We start from the raw sequence: 19,859 nt of genomic DNA, 5'->3' as shown, positions 1-19,859 counted from the left end.
AACCTATAAAATCATCTTTTTAGTATCCATACTTTTTTTCTTCAGTTTTATATGTTAATAGTCACCTTTTTTTTAATTCAAATTACTATTTACAAAAAGTTTTTTTTAAAATTTTATTCTTTTAATAATTACTTTACTTTAAAAAATTAAATATAAAATCAATTTATTTATCTATAATATATGTTATAGATAAATAAGTTGATTTTATATTTAATTTTTTTAAACTAAAGTTTTACCTTTTTAGAAAGCTTAAACCTCCTATTTTTAATGGTATTACAGGTCGATCATCATTAGTCTATTTGGTATATTTATATCTTTATGTGTATACAATATGCATTCTAAGTTAAGTATTAAATATAGTTTTGGTTTTTAAATTTAGATACAAAACTAAAATATTTTTTGTCTTAAATTTTAATATATTTTTATATAATTCTTTTGTCAATTTTTTTTATGTCAATCAACGTGTTAAAAAATGATATTTAGATTGAAATGAGTGAAATAATATAAGTACTTCAACATCAGTATGAAATAACTAATATTTAACACATAATTTTTTTTACGTAATTAAATTAAAAGATTATATCTTTTAAAGTTTGAAGATCTTTATTAAAGTTTTAGATATAGATAAATTTTAATTTCACATTGAGAAACTAAAAGTATATTTAACTTATAAATTAAATATAGTTTCCTTTTTAGTCTTAAATATTTTTTTTATATATAAATTAGTCATCACAAAGTATAATTTTTAAGGCTATGTAAATGTAAATTTATTTATACTTGAAATACGAAAATATTTAGTTAAAGAGAATTGGAACAATACAAAAATGCAATACTTAAAAGACAAAAAAAAAATTAAATATATTATTATTTCACATTTATTATAATTTTTGTGATGGTTAGGACTCATGTTATGGATAGTTTTGTAGTGGCTTGAAATTAATATGAAGAATGTATAGTTAAACAGAAGAAATGATAAATTAACAGTAAAAACGAATGTGGAATTGTCCATATGAGGTTGACTTTAGTGTTGCAATCTGACCCACATTCACTTGATTGAACAGAGAGGAGACATTTTACTTTTTCTTAACAACACTCATTTCATAACAAAAATTTCCAACTCTATGCTCCAATTAATGTACAAAGCAAAATCATAGTATTACCGTTCCCATTATTTTATCTTCTAAAGTATATGCCCACCAATTTGGTGGATTCCACTTTTCAATATGCCCTTTCATACTTTCTATCTTTCACCTCTTACATACTTCAAATTACTTTTTAACCAACAATATATTCAAAATTATATATCTATGCTTAAAAGTATATATACCTTACAAATTAAAACACATTTTTTTTATCTTTTTCTATTCAAAAGACATTTTCCGAGTTCAGAATGAAGTTGTTAACAACCCTAGGATTCGAATCTCATGACGAATTATAAATGAGGTTTGTTTGGTGTGTTACAATATAATAGGACAAAAAGACAATTTCAAAAGGTTGTCTCTGCTTAATCATTTATGAACAAAATAATGCTCACATTTTCTAATCTATTTTCTTTTCATATATATATATATATATATATATATATATATATATATATATATATATATATATATATATATATATCCTTTTTCTGTTATAGAAACCATAGGACACACTTTTAGTCCATATCACATTAATGAAACAAAAAACCATTGCAATTTTATATAGATAAATAAATAAAGGCAATTAGCATTGACTATTGACAAGGAATTTGGATTACACATAGAAAGTTGTAGATTGAAAGCCTCAATAGAAAAAGAGTAAAATTGTTATTTTGATACTTAAAATCATACAACTCTTTCACATTGTAGAAAAATAAATAAAGTATTCAACACTATGTAGTTTAACTATTGCACGTAATGTGTGATTTGAGTGATGTTTAGACTAAAATAACAATAATAGAGTTTAAAGAGAAAACAAGCATAATTTTAAGAAAAAAATTACTCTAAAAAAAGAGTAAAAATGTTATTTTGTTTAGCAGTTTCAAAGACAAAAAGGTTATTATAAAAAGTAAAGTGTCCTTTTTCAAAGTGTGCATCAACATACCTCCAATAATACCTGTTTTTTTTTTTTTTTTAGTTTGAAGTCAAAATACCACAATTTCCAGGAACTGGTTCTATTGGTGCTCACAGAGACCAAATTTTAAATGCAAATTATAAAGGTGAAGTAGAATGATGAGGTTAAAAGAAAAGAATTAAACAAAATATATTTGATTAATGATGTAGATAGTATATATATTTTAGAATAAGAAAAGCAGCAAAATAAAAAATTGAATACTATAGTTAATTTTTTATGCACGCACATTATTCTTCAAATATGCATGTATATACTTAAAAAAGAATTATAAATAAAATATAAATATTTATACTAATGCAAAAAGATGTTTTGATAGGAAAGTGGGAGACAAGTGGAGACACAGCACATGCATCCATTCTACCTAAGCTCACTGCAATATCCACAGTTATGATCTTACCATTTCACCCTTCGTATTATAAACTATAAATTACTTTCTACATTTTACTTATTTCTAACATTAAAGATAAATTTGCAGTGAAGAAAAGTTGGATAAAATATTAGGTAGGATTTTCTTTTATTATTCTCATTGAAGAAGGAAAAAGCAGAATCCCTTTCTGAATTGAAGAAATATTGGTGGAAAAAGTTTAAGTCGGTTATATATATTTTTGGGTTTTTGCTGATGTCCTTATCTTCTTACTTTCCATTCATACCAAGCTTTTTCAATTAAATTATGTTATTTATCTGAAAGTCAATAAAGGCTATTTGGCTTTTCCTTCTTTCTGTCCATTAAAAACCATAATGAACAAGACGGCAATTCCTTTTCTACACATCAACCCTAAACCAAGACATGTACTGAAAGAGAAAACTATGAGCAGGAGAAAGCTGAATATAAAATATAATCATTTTAAAATAAAAAAGAGAGGTTATTTTAAATTCCAAGCATTGATTTAGACTAATGACAGTAAAAAGTATTATACCATAAATAAGATCAGAAATAAAAATACATGTAAACTTACATGATTTTTCTAAAATTTTAAATCTCCCATGTACCTAACTTTTTATTTTTACAGTACTTTTCACCATTCGTATTACGTAGGAGTAACAAATATTCATTAAAAAAATTAATAAATAATTACCAACATATCATTTTTATTTGACCTGAAATAAGTAACTTATAATACCGTATTGGAAATTCTAATACACATTTGAAAAATATAAAATAAAAGAAGGAATTTTTGTTTTGAATTTGAAGCGGAAACATACATGTATGTCTACATTCAACTTTGCACATTCAGAGAATGGTATCATAAAAAAAAAACACACACACACACACATATATATATATATATATATATATATATATATATATATATATATATATATATATATATATATATTATTGGTGGACATGTGGTGTAAGAGAATGATATATTCAACAAGTTGCTTTATTCATTCAAAAGATTGAGTTAGGTTTGTACTAGCTCTGTTTGGCCAACCCATCAGACTGTATACATGGAGGCGTAGGCTAATTAAACAAAATAAAATTTTTGAAAAAATGATTTGCGTAACGTATTTATAATAAGAAACTTATTTGATAGTACACGTGACTATAGTAATCAATTATTGAAATGACATATATTTTTACAAGTAAACAACTGAAACATGCAATAAAAGATAAATGGTTGCAATTTGATTGATTTAAATCATATTTGAGAAAGTAGGAAAGAATTGATAAAATGAAATATGGTGAAAATTGATTGAGAGTGAGTGGTGGAGATTAGGTACTTTGAATGAAGTGGTGAATTTGAAGTTGAAATGTTTTGAGATTAAGAAGGCAATGCATTGGCATTATTTTATGTGTGTGTGTGTCGGTGCATTACATGATACAATTATATTTCATTTCCAAAGCTTCACTTTACTTAACTTATTAGGTTAGCTTTCACCCATCAACCCACTCAGCCTAACCCTTCTTTTTCAACTCATTGACTCACTGTATACATGCATAGCATAGCATATATATGTTTATTTCTGAGTCATTAGTTGTGGGCTTGTGCGTAGTTTGTGGTGCAAATTTCAATGCCTCCAAATTAAAATTCATTCGATTTGATATCTCTCTTTCTTTCTTTCTTTCTTTGTTCGTGCGTGCATATAAACATGTTGATGTTAATGAAGTCAACTCAAAGGAACATTGAATTGGATGCAATCCCTTGAACCAGGTTTTGTCAAAGCACAAGTGATAAATAGTGAAAAGGAGGAATGGGATAATGTTATGATATGATATGATATAATATAATTAATATGATGGATGTGTGTGTTGTTGGTTGGTCGGTTAATGGGTCATCCTTTTCTTCTTCTTCCAGGACTCATCACTTCCTAACATAACACTTACCATACCATTCATCTTCTCCCCTCAACAAACTTCTATTTCGCCTAAAATTAAAAAACTTCATTCAAATTTCTACGCTTTGACTTACGCCTATGTACTTTCAAAGCATGGTTGATGGTTGAAGTGTGAGTGGGTATGAGAGTGAGGTGCCACTTTTTCTCATTTGACCTTTCTTTTTTCTTTTCTGCGTGATTTCTTGAAATAAAACGTCAACATATATGCCTTATTTGGCTTTGAGCTCTGAATTCAATATGTGAATTCCTATGACAAGTAAAGGTGAAGTGCAGTGCAGTGTGACCACAACACTGGCTGGCTACATGCTAAACCTACCCCCTTGCTAATCAACAGCGGTTTAATTTACTTTAATCAGGTCATAACGATAATGATTCACTTCATATACAGCATCATAACATAACCCCTCGTTCTCATATACATCACCGCCATTATTTTTCACCCTTCCTGTTTTCTATGACACAGCCGCCATTTAAATAAACAACGTTTACGTATTTTCATTTTTTAACCTAAATTATGCTATTCTTCTTAACTTGCAAAGCAGGGACAATACGTTCTTAATCACAGGGGTTGTCACATCATCTCAACTTAAACCGTACACTATGAAACAGAGTGGACACCACATTAAGAGTACTTTAACCTTGATCCTTCCCTTCCTATAGATAATCTTCCAAGCATCACGTTTCAGTGCAAAATTTACTATGAAATTAATATGGAATTTTGATTGATTACGTCTATAAATACTACATTCGTTACACCAGATTCTGAATAAGTAATTTATTTATGGTTTGGGATAAATAATGAAGAGGAATGAACCTTTGAAGTTCGAGAGAGAAAGAATTGTAACATTTTAGGATTGGGGTCCTGATATTAGAGAGACAGAGAGAATAGTTTAAGGAATATAGTTATATGGAATTGGATATTGGTTGACGTGGATAGTTTTGGAATCTTTGTGCGGTCGGTCAATGTCAAGCACTAAAATCAGATACACGTTTTCAGAATTTGCACACTCCACGGCTATGCTTCATTTGTGCAACCATTATCAACACCCAATTAATTAATTAACTATGAAACAACAATTGTGTGGAATAATCATGATTAAAGTAGCTATCCACATAACAAGGGTAAAAGTAAACGAAAAAAAGAAGAGATCATTTAGGGTAAGATTCGGTAGCTAACAGGCTATGTAAGAAATGTAAACTAACTTTATGGAAATAAAAACAATATTCAACCACCTTAAGAAAAGAAGCCAAAAACTTACGCTTAATTTGAAGAATTAAGTTTATGAAAGATGAATATATTTGAGGTGGTGAGTGGGCAGTAAGGTAGAGCACCACAAACATTCCATTCCACTCCAATTACGCAAGCCAGCACCACCACTTCCCTGCAAACCCGGCCAACACATCACTCAACCGCAACTTTCAATTCTCATCCAATCAATATCAACTTTTTAAAACTTCCCTATATATCCACTACCAACAAAAACACACATTCTTAGACCCCCCACACAACTTAAATTATTAGAACTCTGGATAGGACATGATCTATTTATTTACTTTCTCAGTTTTACAATTTTAGATCATATCCCACTAATTTCATGTGATGAAATAGATATATATTTTTCACATGTCACGTCATTTTAAAATGTCAGATTATAATATCCATTCATGGTCAACAAGATCCCTACCATAGCGCAAGTGCTGGGCTGAAATCATCTAGGTCCCTCCATGCTTCGTGCAATCATTTCAAGCAGACTAAACAAGTGATTGATGATTAGGACATTCCATAAACAATGCTTGGCTTCGACCCTTGGTTGCCGCTGCACTACTAGGGAATTAAACTAGGAAAACGAGGAACAAAAAACAGTCACCTGCTTTAAGAAATCACACTGAACAACTGTCACAACATAAGACAACAGATATATATATATAACACATCCTATTTAGATGCTCATTAACATGTTCGTTTTCAATTTAACAATGTTATCACATTTACAATCTTATGACGCACTTCCAAAACATTCGTCTCGAACCATACATCATCTGTCTCGGTGCCTAATTTCATGAAATTTACATCCCTGCAAACCTTGTTAACAGAAATATATAGGCGGGGACGTAAATTGAGAAGGGGAAAATAAGGAATAAAATAGGACTCTTCCCTGTGGAAGATTTGGAAAAGAATACAAGCTCAGACCCCAAACTTGAAAATACACATAACGAAACAAGAAAAGTTTAGTCTTACAAAGAAATAAACCTCGGGACGTCAGCACGCCAAAAATTCCACCTCGCTATTCAATTGTTTTAAAAAAATAATGTGATATTTTTCAAATCCAAGCCATCGATCACCATCCTAGCGAACTGACCAAATTCCCAGAGTTGAACATGCAAGATATATACAGCATAACTGTAAGTTGCCCGCTAAAAATATTAGTATAGTTGGCCTTTGAATTTAAGACAGGGTTCTTTTATTGAAAGACTCCACCGTTATGTTGGCAGTGAAAGCAGGAATTGAATTCATCTTCCGGATGAATATCTCCACCTGGGAATGTATGAGGGGCATAGGTAAGACTTGGCAAAAGAAAGATAAATGTGTTAAAATTACATGCATGATGGCAATTATCATTTGCTCATTCACTCAAACTTCTATTTTTAAATCTATCTACTGCTACACTCAAACTCTCTCATACAGTCACACTCACTTGGCTGAATAGATCAAATCAAATTTAGAAACAAAGAAATGTCAGAATTTGGAATGGCAGTAAAATTTTCATACATGTTACTTTTCTTCACAAAGGTTAAACATGAATCAAGTTGTTTTACAGAAAATCAAATCTAGATCGTCTCTGAAGTTTTTTCATGTTTCCAAGCATAAAATATGTTTTCCTTTCCTATATTATGTAGCTGGAAATGCACTATTTTCAGTACAAACATTTTTAGCTGAAAATAAATATCTACTCCATAAGAAATGTTCTGTTAGGACTCGCTTCCAACATTGCCAAACTGCAACTTGAAAATCGAATCCCCAAAAAACAGATCACTGAATTACTTCTTTATTTCTCTAAGTATCAAGCATCACAAACAAACAAGGTAAACAAGTTTACCCTAAAATCTCCTTTTCTAGATTGGAATTCCCAGTTTACACAAAAATTAAAATTCCCAACCTCCTCTTAGTGAAACCAGGGCACTATGTAGAGGAAGATACACTTCCTTAATAAGTTGTAACAAAACAGGAAAAAATTAACTCAACTAACACTAACGGATATAACAAACTACGTCTTCCCTTAATTAGTCTGTATTTTTCTCCTATAATAAACCTGGAAAGGTAAAGGTTTACCATGTAGGCGAGATCCAACAATATATCCCTCCTCCAAAACAACCTTGTCCTCAAGGTTGAAAGTTGGGAATTCATCTATGATGGAAGAAATGTCTTCCCAAGTAGCTTCTTCTAGGGGCATTTCTACCCATTGGACCAACACTTGAGGCATTTCTGACCCAAAAACGTTTGACTGTCATTGTTCCCAAGGTGCAGTAGTGGGTAAATACCTATCGTCTCCTGTAACTCAGTTGGAAGTTGTTTCTAAAGTGGATGATGAATTGTTGCTTTCTTTAGTTGTGATAATCGAAAGACTGGCTGTACCTTGACTTGCTCTGGAAGTTGTAGCTTAAAGGCTATGGTAGCAATACGTTAAACCAAATATGATCCATAATATCAAGCAGCCATCTTGGGATGAAGTTTGATAGGCATAGAAATTTGTCCATGTGGTTTTGTGCCTTCTGTAAATGGTATTTGAGTTGCTTTAACTCATAAGATCTTGTGCAACAACTTCCACTAATGTTTCTCCCAGGAATTTTTTTTCCAAAGAAGGCAATGGTCTTCCTTAAACCAGTTCAAATGGGGTGCACTGTACAGCTCCTAGGAAACCAGTATTATGCCAATATTAAGCCCACCCAAGGTATAAAATCTGCCTAAGACTTCAGCTGTTCAGAACAAAAACACCCCAGATAGGTTTCCAACATTCTGTTAAGAACTTCAGTTTGTCCATCTAACATTGGGTGGGAAGTTGTGCTCATGTTCAGTTCAGTTCCCTGTAGTCTGAAAATTTCCTGCCAAAATAAACTCAGTAGGATCTGACACTTACAATGGATCTTGCAGTATAGAGATGCCTAAGTAAAATAAAGTATAGATTTTTACTCAGTCTGTCTACTACCAACACCGCATCAAAACCTTTAGATTTAGGAAGACCCACAATAAAATGCATACTAATTTCCTCCTAGTGACTTTAGGAATGGGTAATGGCTGTCAGACCCTGGTATTTACTTTTTTGGCACACGTGACAGGTCACTACATACTCTGTTATTGTTCCCTTCAAGCCAATCAAGAAAATCAATGTTGCCATTCTTCTATAGGTTCTTTAAATACTCAAATGTTTCCCGTGGGAGATGTATGAAATTCATGGAGGAATTTAGGAACCCATAGAGAGACAGCTCTGCTATAGACTATCATAGCATGGATGTGAATTCGGATCATTTTTTACATTTCCACAATTTCGGTTAAAACTAGATCTTTTTTAACCCTTCAGCGATCTCTGCAATGTCGGGCCAAAAGGGTCAAATAGCTTGCATTTCTTTATCCTCATCCCACCGAGACAAGGCATCCCCAACTATATTGGAAGCACCCACCTTCTACACTATCTCAAATCCATACCCTATCAGATTTGGCAGCCAATTTTGCTGGTCTGAGGTGGTTTTCCTCTGCTCCAAGAAACGTCTATAAGTTTTTTGGTTTGTAAATAAAGTAAATTTCTGACCTAACAAATGTGGCTTCCCATGTTGGATAGCTAGTGTCCAAGCCATCAATTCTTTCTCATAGACTGGTTTAGCAAGTGTAGAATCTACGAAGTCATCATTAAAATATGCTACACATCTTTTACTGCATCAACAAAACCCCTATTCCCTTTCTAGATGCATCACATTCTATGGAGAATTTGGGAAATATCTAGCATGAGTAAAGTTGGAGCAGTAGTAATAATCTGTTGTAACTTGGTGAATGCTTCAGATCTTGTGTCCATAATTCCCCTTCTTCAATAAGTCAGTCAAACGGTGAATTATAATTACGTACAAACCTCTAGTAACTACTAGTAAGTCCTAAAAACTCTATCAAGGCTTTCATAATCCCATGGTAAGGGCCACTGTAAAATAGCTTTAATCTTTTGGCTTCTTTTTCCAAAAGCACACCTTTTTTGGTTAAGAAAGACAGACTGTTTTCCAAAATCCCCTACCATATTATATTGTCCTGACCGCAGGACCAAATTCTTGCAACAACTTTGTGTGGACTTCCAATTTCCACCTCCTAATCTTGCATCATAAGGCCGGTTGGGTTGCTTCCAGTTGGACCCACAAGCTTTTAACTACCTTGCCAGATATGAAATTGTGACTAGCTTCACTATCTATCGGGATCACAATTTCTTGACCCTGCAGTTTTCCTTTCAGCTACATAGTTTGTGGTTGTGCCTTGCCACCTGCTGAACATATTGACAGATGCATCCGTTGTCAAACCATCTCCACTATCCTTCCTAAATTCTAGTTATGAAGTACCAGGACCCAACAGTTTCACTGTTAAAACCTATAAGTCAAAAGTCACTCCCAAGGCTCAAACAAAACCTTCACGGATCACACACAATCATAAATAAGAGGTCAAATCCCTAAGTATTTTTTAAAAAGATTATAATATTATAACATTGTTACCTGACGAGAAACCTCGGGCAGAGATGTATAATGATTTGCCTGTTTTCATGAAAAAGATAAAAACGGAAAATTTCAGCATCTATATGCCATCATTTACAAAAGACTGAAATATTCGCACTGTTTCAAGGTCCAAATTGATGGGAGGGGGAGGGAGAGGCAGGTGCCTCCTTAATATTGAAGATCAACCCAAACTCTAAATAAGGTATACAATTAAAGAAGTAAACTCAGCATTTCTGTCTCATTTCTAAATTCAATACAAAATTCAAAATCTTACCAAAATGTTAGTATTCCCTGATTCATATTCAAATTCAAGCTTCTCATCGTCACTTTGTGCATAAATGGATTGCAAGGTAAATCGTGTCACCGGTATTCCATTTGGTCGATGGTGTTCATCCATCACAATCTGTCAATATATCAACAGAAACATAAGGATTTTTTTTAAGAGTAGCAGAAGAATAAGTAGCCAATTATCATACTAAATTGTCAGTTTTTTTCCAGTTTGAATATAACTTAATAGAAAATGAATGGCAGACATTTATTTTACAGAGTAAACAACAGAACTAATGGTTAACACATCAAGCTACCCAGAAAGGATTTTATATTTTTGAGGTAGAATTTCCCCAACAGAAGCATGCTACAGTCTTCCATCAAAATACAGTGATTAGAAATCAACTATGCATTTAGAGTTTATACATGAGTACTGGCAAAAATAACAAAATGGGTAGAGTAAATACCCCCTTTTTGGAGATGGTTTTTACCCAGAAATTTTAATGATGAGTGAATACGGGTGCTATAATATTCATCCTGCTCCACCTCACTGCTGTTATGTATATACATGGTTAGGATTTGTTTATGCATCCTGCCCCACCTCTCATATGTTCTCATTTAAATTGGTTAGATATATTAGATATTTATCTGTTATTATTTCTTTTCTATCATTATTTGTAATTTGGACTTGACCCATATTCTCTTTATTATAAATACAATACCCTATGTGTATTTTCTACACAAGGAAGATTACTCATATACCTATTTTTCACTATATTCAACAAAATTGATAGAATTATGATACAATGAGTATATGAAAGAGCAAAGATCAACTGGGTTTCTAGGTACAACATATAGCAGTATTCGAATACAGCTACTTCTGACCTATATTTAATACCTATTCTAACAGTTTCAATCCTCAAAAAAAATGTAGAAAAACTAGACCAGTAAATAACATTACCAACCTTGTAACCAAACAGTTCACAGCATGCCCTCCGGAAAACTGAAATTCGGTCTGCAAACACAGTCTTGTATCTGTTGATATTTCAGTGTTTTAGTTATTCTAGAGTAATCTCATGACAACAAAGTAATAAAGGTATGTTTGGACAAAATTAGAAGAAAAAATTGACTGCTCTCCAAGTTAAAATTAGTCCATGTAGAAGTCAAAAATAAAAATTTGGCAAAATTAACTTTATTCTTCTTTTCATATTTTTTTCACAAAGTGGTTCATACGGAGAAACAGGTCCAAAGAGACGCTAAATTATACACACCTTTCTTCTCGTTTCTCAAGTGTTGCAATTTGCTCTTTTAATTTCAACATCTTATCCGATATGTAGCTATCTACTAGCTTTCCAGCTTCTCCTAAACAGTTAAAACCTAGAAGTGATCAGAAAAACCATACATCTAATAACATTATTATACAATGCAATGGTTAATAAGGCGGTACAAGAAGATATAAACCACCCTTAAGGCACTGAACACATGCTTTCATCTTTACAAAAATTGCATTACCATTGATGTCTATACCTTAAAAGGACAGATGTCAAACTAATATCATAAAAAGAATGCACATTTCATTTTTATATTTAGTTTGTTTCCACTTTTTTATTTCTAGTTTAGCCATTTTCTGAGAGCCTCTTGGATAACATTCTTATCAAAAGGTTAACAGATGGCACTGGAAGATATAGACCACCCTTAAGGCACTGAACACAGGCCTTCATCTTGCAAGATTCCCATTACCATCGATATCAGTCTTGATAGGATAGAGATCAGACAAATATCATAAGGAAAGCAAGTTTCATTTTATTTTATTTTTTCCATTTTTTGTTTCTATTTTGGCAATTTTCTAAGAAACCCAGACCCTTTTGGCATACCTCCTGTATACTTAAATGGGTTTCTTTGGTAGTTTTTCTTTTAAATATTTGATTCAAATCAAAATTTCTCAACCAGATACCAGAAAAAAAAATCATTCATTGCACACTGACTAAAATTAACTATTTGGTTTATGCTGAGCCTTGAATTCTAATTATAAAAAAGAACAGACAGTTTTGATCAAGAAGCATATACTGTCCAGTCTAGTTAACGCAGATAAACTCTTCGACAGGATTCCAGAAATTTGACTACTGGCTTCCAAAAGAAGCAAAATGTGAATAACAGCCAGTGGTAAGTGTGTCCGAGATAGAACAAAAAGACAAAATTCTACCTTTCTGTTTTTTTATCTATAATCATTATACATACCGGCAGAATATTAATATGTACTAAAAAATTCCACAAAAAGGATATGAGGACAATAAATAAGAAACCTAGACATTATATTCTCTTCCTTTTGGTATTTATCTAAATACTACAAATTGCAGAACCATTTTCAAAAGCCTCAAACCATTCTCCTCCATCAACTCATCTTGCCTTTATTACCAACTCATTTTAAAACATAACATTTAGAACTTTATACCTGATTGACTTTTCAATTCTTCCACAGCTTTTAACTTCTCTTTTGTTTTTTGCAGCTCTGTTTGCAGTGCCTCTATCGTTTGTTTGGCCTCATTATCAACAGTAAGTGTATTCACCATACGCAGAACTTTCGTATTAGCAGCAGAAAAATCACCGTGACCCAACTAAAGGAAAAACAAAGTCTAAAAAGTCAGAATGTAAAATGAAAACCAAAATCTGGACACCTACGGTAGATAACTAATACAACAGTAACACGTGACAGATATAATAAATGAAGAGGACATAATATTAAAAACATGAGCAATGCAATTGTGTACTACTGTGCCTTGTGAGAGCACCAACGCCACCAACCTTTGCCTCTAGTAATGAAATCTCTGATCGGAGTCGGTCACTCTCCCTCTCCAATGACTTCACTCTTCTTGCTTCACTGTGCAACTTTTCATTAAGTAACTTTATTTCCTCTAATTGACGACTATTAATCAATCTCTGATCATGCAAGGTACTTTCTAATTCTTTAATGCAATCATCTTTCTTCGTAAGAAATGATTCAGGTTCCTGTATGCATTAACCATGCAACAAGGAAAAAAATTAAGAGAAAACATGATAAGTTAAATGATAATGAAATAAAGGGAACTGTAACCTGGACAGTATTTACACTTTTTGATGCATCCAGAGTTTCAACATTCTTGAAAGCACCATTTCTTAATTTATTTCTTTCCTCAGTAACAACAGCAAGCTGCAAGACAATTAATATATAATTGAAAAGCACATAACATAAAATAATGGCAACAAAATGATTACATACTTCAGATAAAGCTATCCACGGTAACTATCACTGCCATACAGGAGATCTTAAAGTTACAATGAATAGATTGCCCAGAGCTAATGCCCCCAATTACAGCAGTTTCTTCAAAATACACAACATTGCTTCAATGCAGCAAAAGGGGTCAAATGCAGCGATAATAAAAAGCAACTGTACTGGTTTTAATTACTAGAGTGTTGTCATTCACATCCTAATATAAATCAAAAAGACTTCAAGACAAGGATTTCTCTTAAGATAAGGTAAATACTCAGATAATTGGGTATTGTAATGTTGATTGAGAAGGATCTCCTATAGGTTGGCATTCCATAACCTGCTATTGTGTTTTCTTTAGAGGCAATATTATTTTTTGAAAAAACAATAAACAAAATGTGGTTATTTGATCTAGTGCCGAAGTATAGGGCAAAGATATTACTCACTTGTGAATAAAGCAGCTCCTTGAAGAGCTTAATTTTTTTGAGATACAACAAATGAACATGTACTGTGTGTGACAACCAGGTAGTTAGTTATTCACATCACTTCCAATCATGTATTTCATGAGAGAACTGTTAGAATTATTGGTTATTGTGTATGAGTTATGTGTGTATGAGTTGTGTTCAAGTGTGTTCCAACTAAGAGTGAGTTGGAAAGGAGTGTGGTTAGTTACTTTGTTTCCTATAAATGTAAGTGTAGAGGTGTTTAAGACCTCAAGTAATACATATTCTTGTATTCCATTTTAACAAGAACCAAACATACAGAGATTGAATGTTGAATGTCATTTTGTTCAGAAGTTGTTGTCTAATGATCAACTTGCGGATATTTTGACTAAGTTCTTGAGAGGACCTCGAATTCAAATTATAGGTTCCAAATTTAGTTCATACAATCTATATGCTCCAACTTGAGAAGTGTTTGAATTGCTGAACTTATGCGAAGGGGTGAATTTATTAGAATAGCTTAACTCATCTTTTGCATTATCTATTTGACACCTATGAGTAGATCATCATATCTCTTTTGTATTTTACTGATGAAAAAAAAACGACATAAATGAATGGATCTGCTAAGAGATACTTAAGCCCCTCTTGTCAGTGAGTACTTTGAGACTCACTAAGTTCTCTGAAAACTCGAGTACATATATGACATCTACAGGAACCATGATTATCGGTGATGAAAAATACAACCAAAAGCCTCTCAAGTTATACCATCCTCCTAGCATCTAAATCCCTTCCATATATGCCATAAATTCTCCTACTGTCAAGTTCCATATCTAAAATATAACATTCTAACTACAGGTTCCAAAGCCTATATTTCTTTTGGGGGCATCCAAATATCCGAAATACATAACCTAATAGACAAATATTTATCTATTAATTTAGATAAAGCAACTTTTATTAGCATTTCTTCGTCTGTTCTATAAATGCATGCTTTACACAAGCCTGGATAACAAGAATAGCAGATAAGAATTTAAAAAATGGCAATGGAAGAAATGCATAATATAAAGCATCTAAAGAACAAGTAAAATGTTCAGCAATTATCAGAGTGTCATGAAAACATCCAAATCAAACACTGACCATTAATTCAATTCGTTTAATATCTGATATCAATACTTCTGCTTTCTCTTTAGCCAATACGGACTCAGCTTCAGCATTTTGTTTACCAATTTCAGTAGCATCTAGAGCCACCTCCATTTGTTTCAAGCGAGCAGTTATCTCGCCCTCCTTCTGTGTACTACAAATGACTTCTCTGCAAATGATACAAGATATCAAGATCAAAGACAATAGGTGCATACTTGCACGTAAAGAAGCATAGAAGTATACAGTACTGAGTAATTTACGCACAGAAATATGCCACGTAACAGAAATAGATATTATCATGAATATGGATGAATACACAAGGCTTCACAGACCACCACTTTTCAGCAAAGTAGTGAGAATCAAATGCCCAAAAAATGAAAAAGTAGTGTCATAGGGAATAGGCTAATAGGACATCATCTAAAAGATTTATGGCCTCGAGATACTCAAAAAAAAGATTAAATAGAAGCAATCCAATATCAACCCAGATAAAAGACTCTAAATGAGTATTCCAGAATTATTAAACTAGGCAATTCCTCTAAAAGCTCAAATCTATTAGTATAACCATGCAAACAGATTTGTAGCTACTGACGTACTTCTGTAAAGCTGCAAATTTAACAGGCAAGTCCTCAAAACATGTGACACCAGGTATGTCTGTAATCATCATTCTCCACGATGATATTTGATCCTCTAACTTTTTCATGTTTAACTGGATATCCTGTAACTTGGATAGCTCTGATTCTGCCCTTTCCCGGTGACTCTTTTCCTCCAATAATTTCTCCTTCAAAAGGTCAATGTTCTCATGACTTGATCTCAGTTTTCGCGCTTCCCTAACTTCAGATTCCTAAAATGTCAATTGAAATACATTATCATAGTACTGTAGTGAACAGATTCAGTGATAACTCAACTGTAATTTCCTAGCAGGCGGGAAAGGCACAGAATATACTAATCCAGTATTATAGTTTGAAATTAAAAATTTTAAGAATTAAACAAAAAAATGAAAGGCTCCATTCTGTTTTCAGAGGCAAAAGTGCAAGAGAAAATATACAATGACATTGACAATCAAAATATTGCATCCTTCAGAAGCAGAAAAAGTAATCCATGTCACACACACATCAATATGCACTCAATCTTTTAAAAGTTGTGTTCCACAATAATGAATTGGCCAACATAGGCTTGCTGTAAAAGAGAGATAAACTGAGTAAAACACCAGCAAAGGGATGGCTACAGAGGAGATATTACACAATAGCACAAGCTTAAAAGAAAATAGAATATTTTTTGAAATGAAGTGAAAAAGTTACATATATATCTCTTTGGTATTTCTAAATATGGGGTGTCGGATTAAACTACAGTCACTAAACTCTACAACTAACAGGGACAAAAATTTGTAATGAAAATTAAATACATGGTTTAGGCACCAAACCATAAACATCCAAACAGATTTAAAAGAAACAGTCAAATCAAGGGCCAAGACTACCGAATTTTTTTTACAATTATGCCAGATGATTAATTACAAAAACGCCATCAAGACATCAATGTATGCATTCTCACATTACTATAATCCCTATAAACAGAGCATCAAGATACAAGCTAAAAAACAAGCAAACTTACATAGCTCCGAAGCTCCTGTTGCAAATGCTTGACTAAAACATTACTCTCTGTAGAAGCAACTTCTTCAAACATTAAACTAGATACTTTTCTTTCAAGTTCAATCTTTTGGTGCAAACACTGGAAACAGGAATCATGATATATTGCGATCAGATGTCAGTGGAAATAAAACAAGGCAATAAAATGAAGCATGTACAATACATTAATCTACCAGAAAAATATCCTCGTGAGAGTAAAAGGCTTAAAACCAAATCAAAATTTCATTTTCCAGAGGATACCTTTGTTCACTGGACATTCTTAAATAAACAATAAAAGTCAACAAGCAGCTAATTAGACACCCAAACCTCATCAAGTTGATCCTTAAGATGTTTCAGTTGTTCTTTTAGAAGCTCTGCTTCTCTCTCAGCATTATTAGCTCTGCATTCCATTTGTTCAAGCTACAACAAAAACAATACAAAGCTCAAACAATAACATAAAGATATTAGCTTTTTAATATGAAAAACAAATAAGACACTTACATTTGCAGATATTCTAGAAATCGATAACTTTGAGTCACTTTTCAGTTGTGACTGCTCATCATGAAGTCGCTTTTTTTCCCTTTCTATACTTTCTGCGAGATGGCCTAGCTTTCCTTCTAAAGATGTCGTTTTCTCCTCTGCTGAAGAAGCCTGAGACTCAGCTTTTTTGCGAAGGTTCATCTCATTTTGGAGCTTTACCTAAATTCCAGTTGGGAGAAAGTTGAATCACACTCTAGAATTGCATCACAGGCAGAGGGGTAGTAATAAGCTTCAACAGTAAGTTTGAAAAAATAACTATATACTATCCCCAGATCAACATGACAAAGAAAACATGATGACATGGTATTAGAAATTTGCACGAATGCCACACACAAAACTAATTGAACATGACAGATTCTCCAGCTAATGAAGTAGCAAAGAGTGTAGGCATTGAATAGTTGAGTGACAAATAAAATAGTAGAAAACGTGGAACAATCAAATAAGATAAGTACGCAAGTGCTCTTTCAATTCCTTCTCATTTAACAACTTAAGCTTGCACAACTTTTCAATTTCTTCAACTAAAATTGGTGAAAGAAAAGGAAAAAGGATATCACATTGAATTGTGTGATTTGTAACACTAATTCATTAACGCATTGTAGGATAAAAAAAGATCATTTGAGATTCATCTTATAAATACAAATCAATAGGAAATAAAATTGAATCGAATAATTGGATTCGAATCAAGATCATAAAGTTTAATAGTTATCTAAAAGAATTAAAAAAAGAAAAATAAGCACACCTGGAGTTCGCTGTTCAATTGAATTTGTTTCCTTAATCGTTCTTGAGACTCAGTGACCTCCTTCAAGAGTTGTTCTTGGAGTGCCTGTTCACGCCCTTTTGCAGCTGCAAGCTCCTGTTCTGCATATAAGAATTGGTCCACAAATTTCTTCCTCTCGGATTCTGTAACAAGTTAACAGTTAAAGCAAACGCACAAAAATAAAGGATATATTGGTATACAGAAAAGGAAAAAGATCACGAGGATGTAAATTAAAATATGCTGAAAAATATCAAGTGAAAAGCCACTTCCACTAGCATGTACTGACCAACTTTTTGGAAATTATCCTCCAATGTCTCAAATTTTGACTGATAATCACGAGCTTGATTTTCAGCTTTGCTTAAGGCTTCAATAAAATCTGATTTGACCTGCAATAATTTGACATGCAAAAATATGTGTTGGAAGCAATAGCATACACACTGGAGGAGCTTCGATGTTACAAGGGGTAGTTGTGGCTCCCACAAACTTTTCTAGGAGTAAATACGCGTCAAAAAACCTACATATATGCCTTTTCAAAAATCTCACACGACTGGAGTGTTTTAATCTTGACTATTCGTGACAAGATCAAATTATTTAATATTTATTTTCTTACTTTCACACACACACACACACGCGTATATTAGTGAAAAGTGCAAGCGCAGCAATGATTTTAATTATAACCTCTAACCGTGAAACTTTTATTATACATTTTTCTCTCAAGTCCTAACAAACATAAAGAGAAAAACTTCATCAGCAGCTAATCTTCTTCCATTGGAAAAAGCGAGTGATTGAGACTCAACAAAATCCAAGAAAGATAAACTGTTCCTTTCATCTTCTTTTATTTTTTTCTAAGTTCATGATTTCTCGCACAAACCAAGACCTTAAAAAGCAGTACTCTACTGCTCTTTCATCTGCACTGTCGATTTTATTAGGGTGTATGCAACTGCTGTTGAGGCTGCTGCATTGGCAGCATATATCCACAATACCAAGGATCTAAACCCTAAACTGCAACATCAACCGCAAGTTAAAAGCTAGAACACATTAAGTGGTCTCGATTGCAAAGCAAAACAATGCTGCGTGCGGACAGTGCCAGTAGTGAACTATATTTGTGCGTTAGTTTTCTCAAAATGTCAGCATAGCTAGGCAGATATGTCAAATGTGTTGTCGTGTCTAATTTGTTGACACATCTTCACTACGAGGCTCGTTTAGTTTAGGTTTTTATTTATTCTGATAAGCTTTTAGTACAACTTGATTACAAGAAAATGAAGCAACAGTATAGAAATGGTCGAGACAGTGAAAAAATATTATTAGATAAAGCAATCCAGATAGCAGGAGCATGTGATTGTCGATTTTTTACGTGATAACGTGAATTGACGACAAAGAGGGAAAATAAGACAAACCATCTGGCGACACTGATAGGTGCAGAGCATGTGCTCCGAAGCCGAGGGTTCCTGAGATGACTCCGGCGGATCCTCGTAGATGACCAGCTGTCCATTGCCGTCGCCGTCCGCATCGCCGCCGTCGCGTGGCCTCTTTGAGGGAGGTGGAGTTCTCAGAATCATTTTTCTTCTTCCCTCCTTTCTTTCGCTTCCTTCTGACAAATTCTGTTTGAATTTCACAGCACAGCCACCCACAAGGCGCAAATTTTATAAGCTGTA

The 19,859-nt window shown here is 33.0% G+C and overlaps 1 protein-coding gene across 2 annotated transcripts; it reads right to left on the bottom strand.

Annotated features, from left to right (window-relative positions):
• Positions 1-5,532: 5,532 nt before the first annotated feature.
• On the bottom strand, positions 5,533-19,814 carry LOC108320215 (mitotic spindle checkpoint protein MAD1). 2 transcript variants are annotated; one of them, XM_017551588.2, is made up of 17 exons: positions 19,602-19,814; positions 18,491-18,590; positions 18,187-18,347; positions 17,409-17,606; positions 17,235-17,327; positions 16,894-17,010; positions 15,879-16,126; positions 15,283-15,454; positions 13,556-13,651; positions 13,267-13,470; positions 12,917-13,079; positions 11,736-11,826; positions 11,430-11,499; positions 10,472-10,600; positions 10,198-10,236; positions 6,141-6,991; positions 5,533-5,837 (listed from the first exon to the last, which is right to left on the bottom strand). In XM_017551588.2, exons 1-16 carry the CDS (start codon positions 19,761-19,763, stop codon positions 6,902-6,904), a joined length of 2,133 nt encoding a protein of 710 aa, XP_017407077.1. In that variant the 5' UTR covers positions 19,764-19,814; the 3' UTR covers positions 5,533-5,837; positions 6,141-6,901. The 2 variants fall into 2 exon arrangements, with proteins under 2 accessions (XP_017407077.1, XP_017407083.1); XM_017551594.2 differs by having other exon boundaries at positions 13,571-13,651.
• Between the last annotated feature and the right edge of the window lie 45 nt (positions 19,815-19,859).

Source organism: Vigna angularis, chromosome 1 (assembly GCF_016808095.1).
Source record: "Vigna angularis cultivar LongXiaoDou No.4 chromosome 1, ASM1680809v1, whole genome shotgun sequence".
Taxonomy (NCBI): domain Eukaryota; kingdom Viridiplantae; phylum Streptophyta; class Magnoliopsida; order Fabales; family Fabaceae; genus Vigna; species Vigna angularis.
This window is presented reverse-complemented; position numbering and strand designations above follow the sequence as displayed.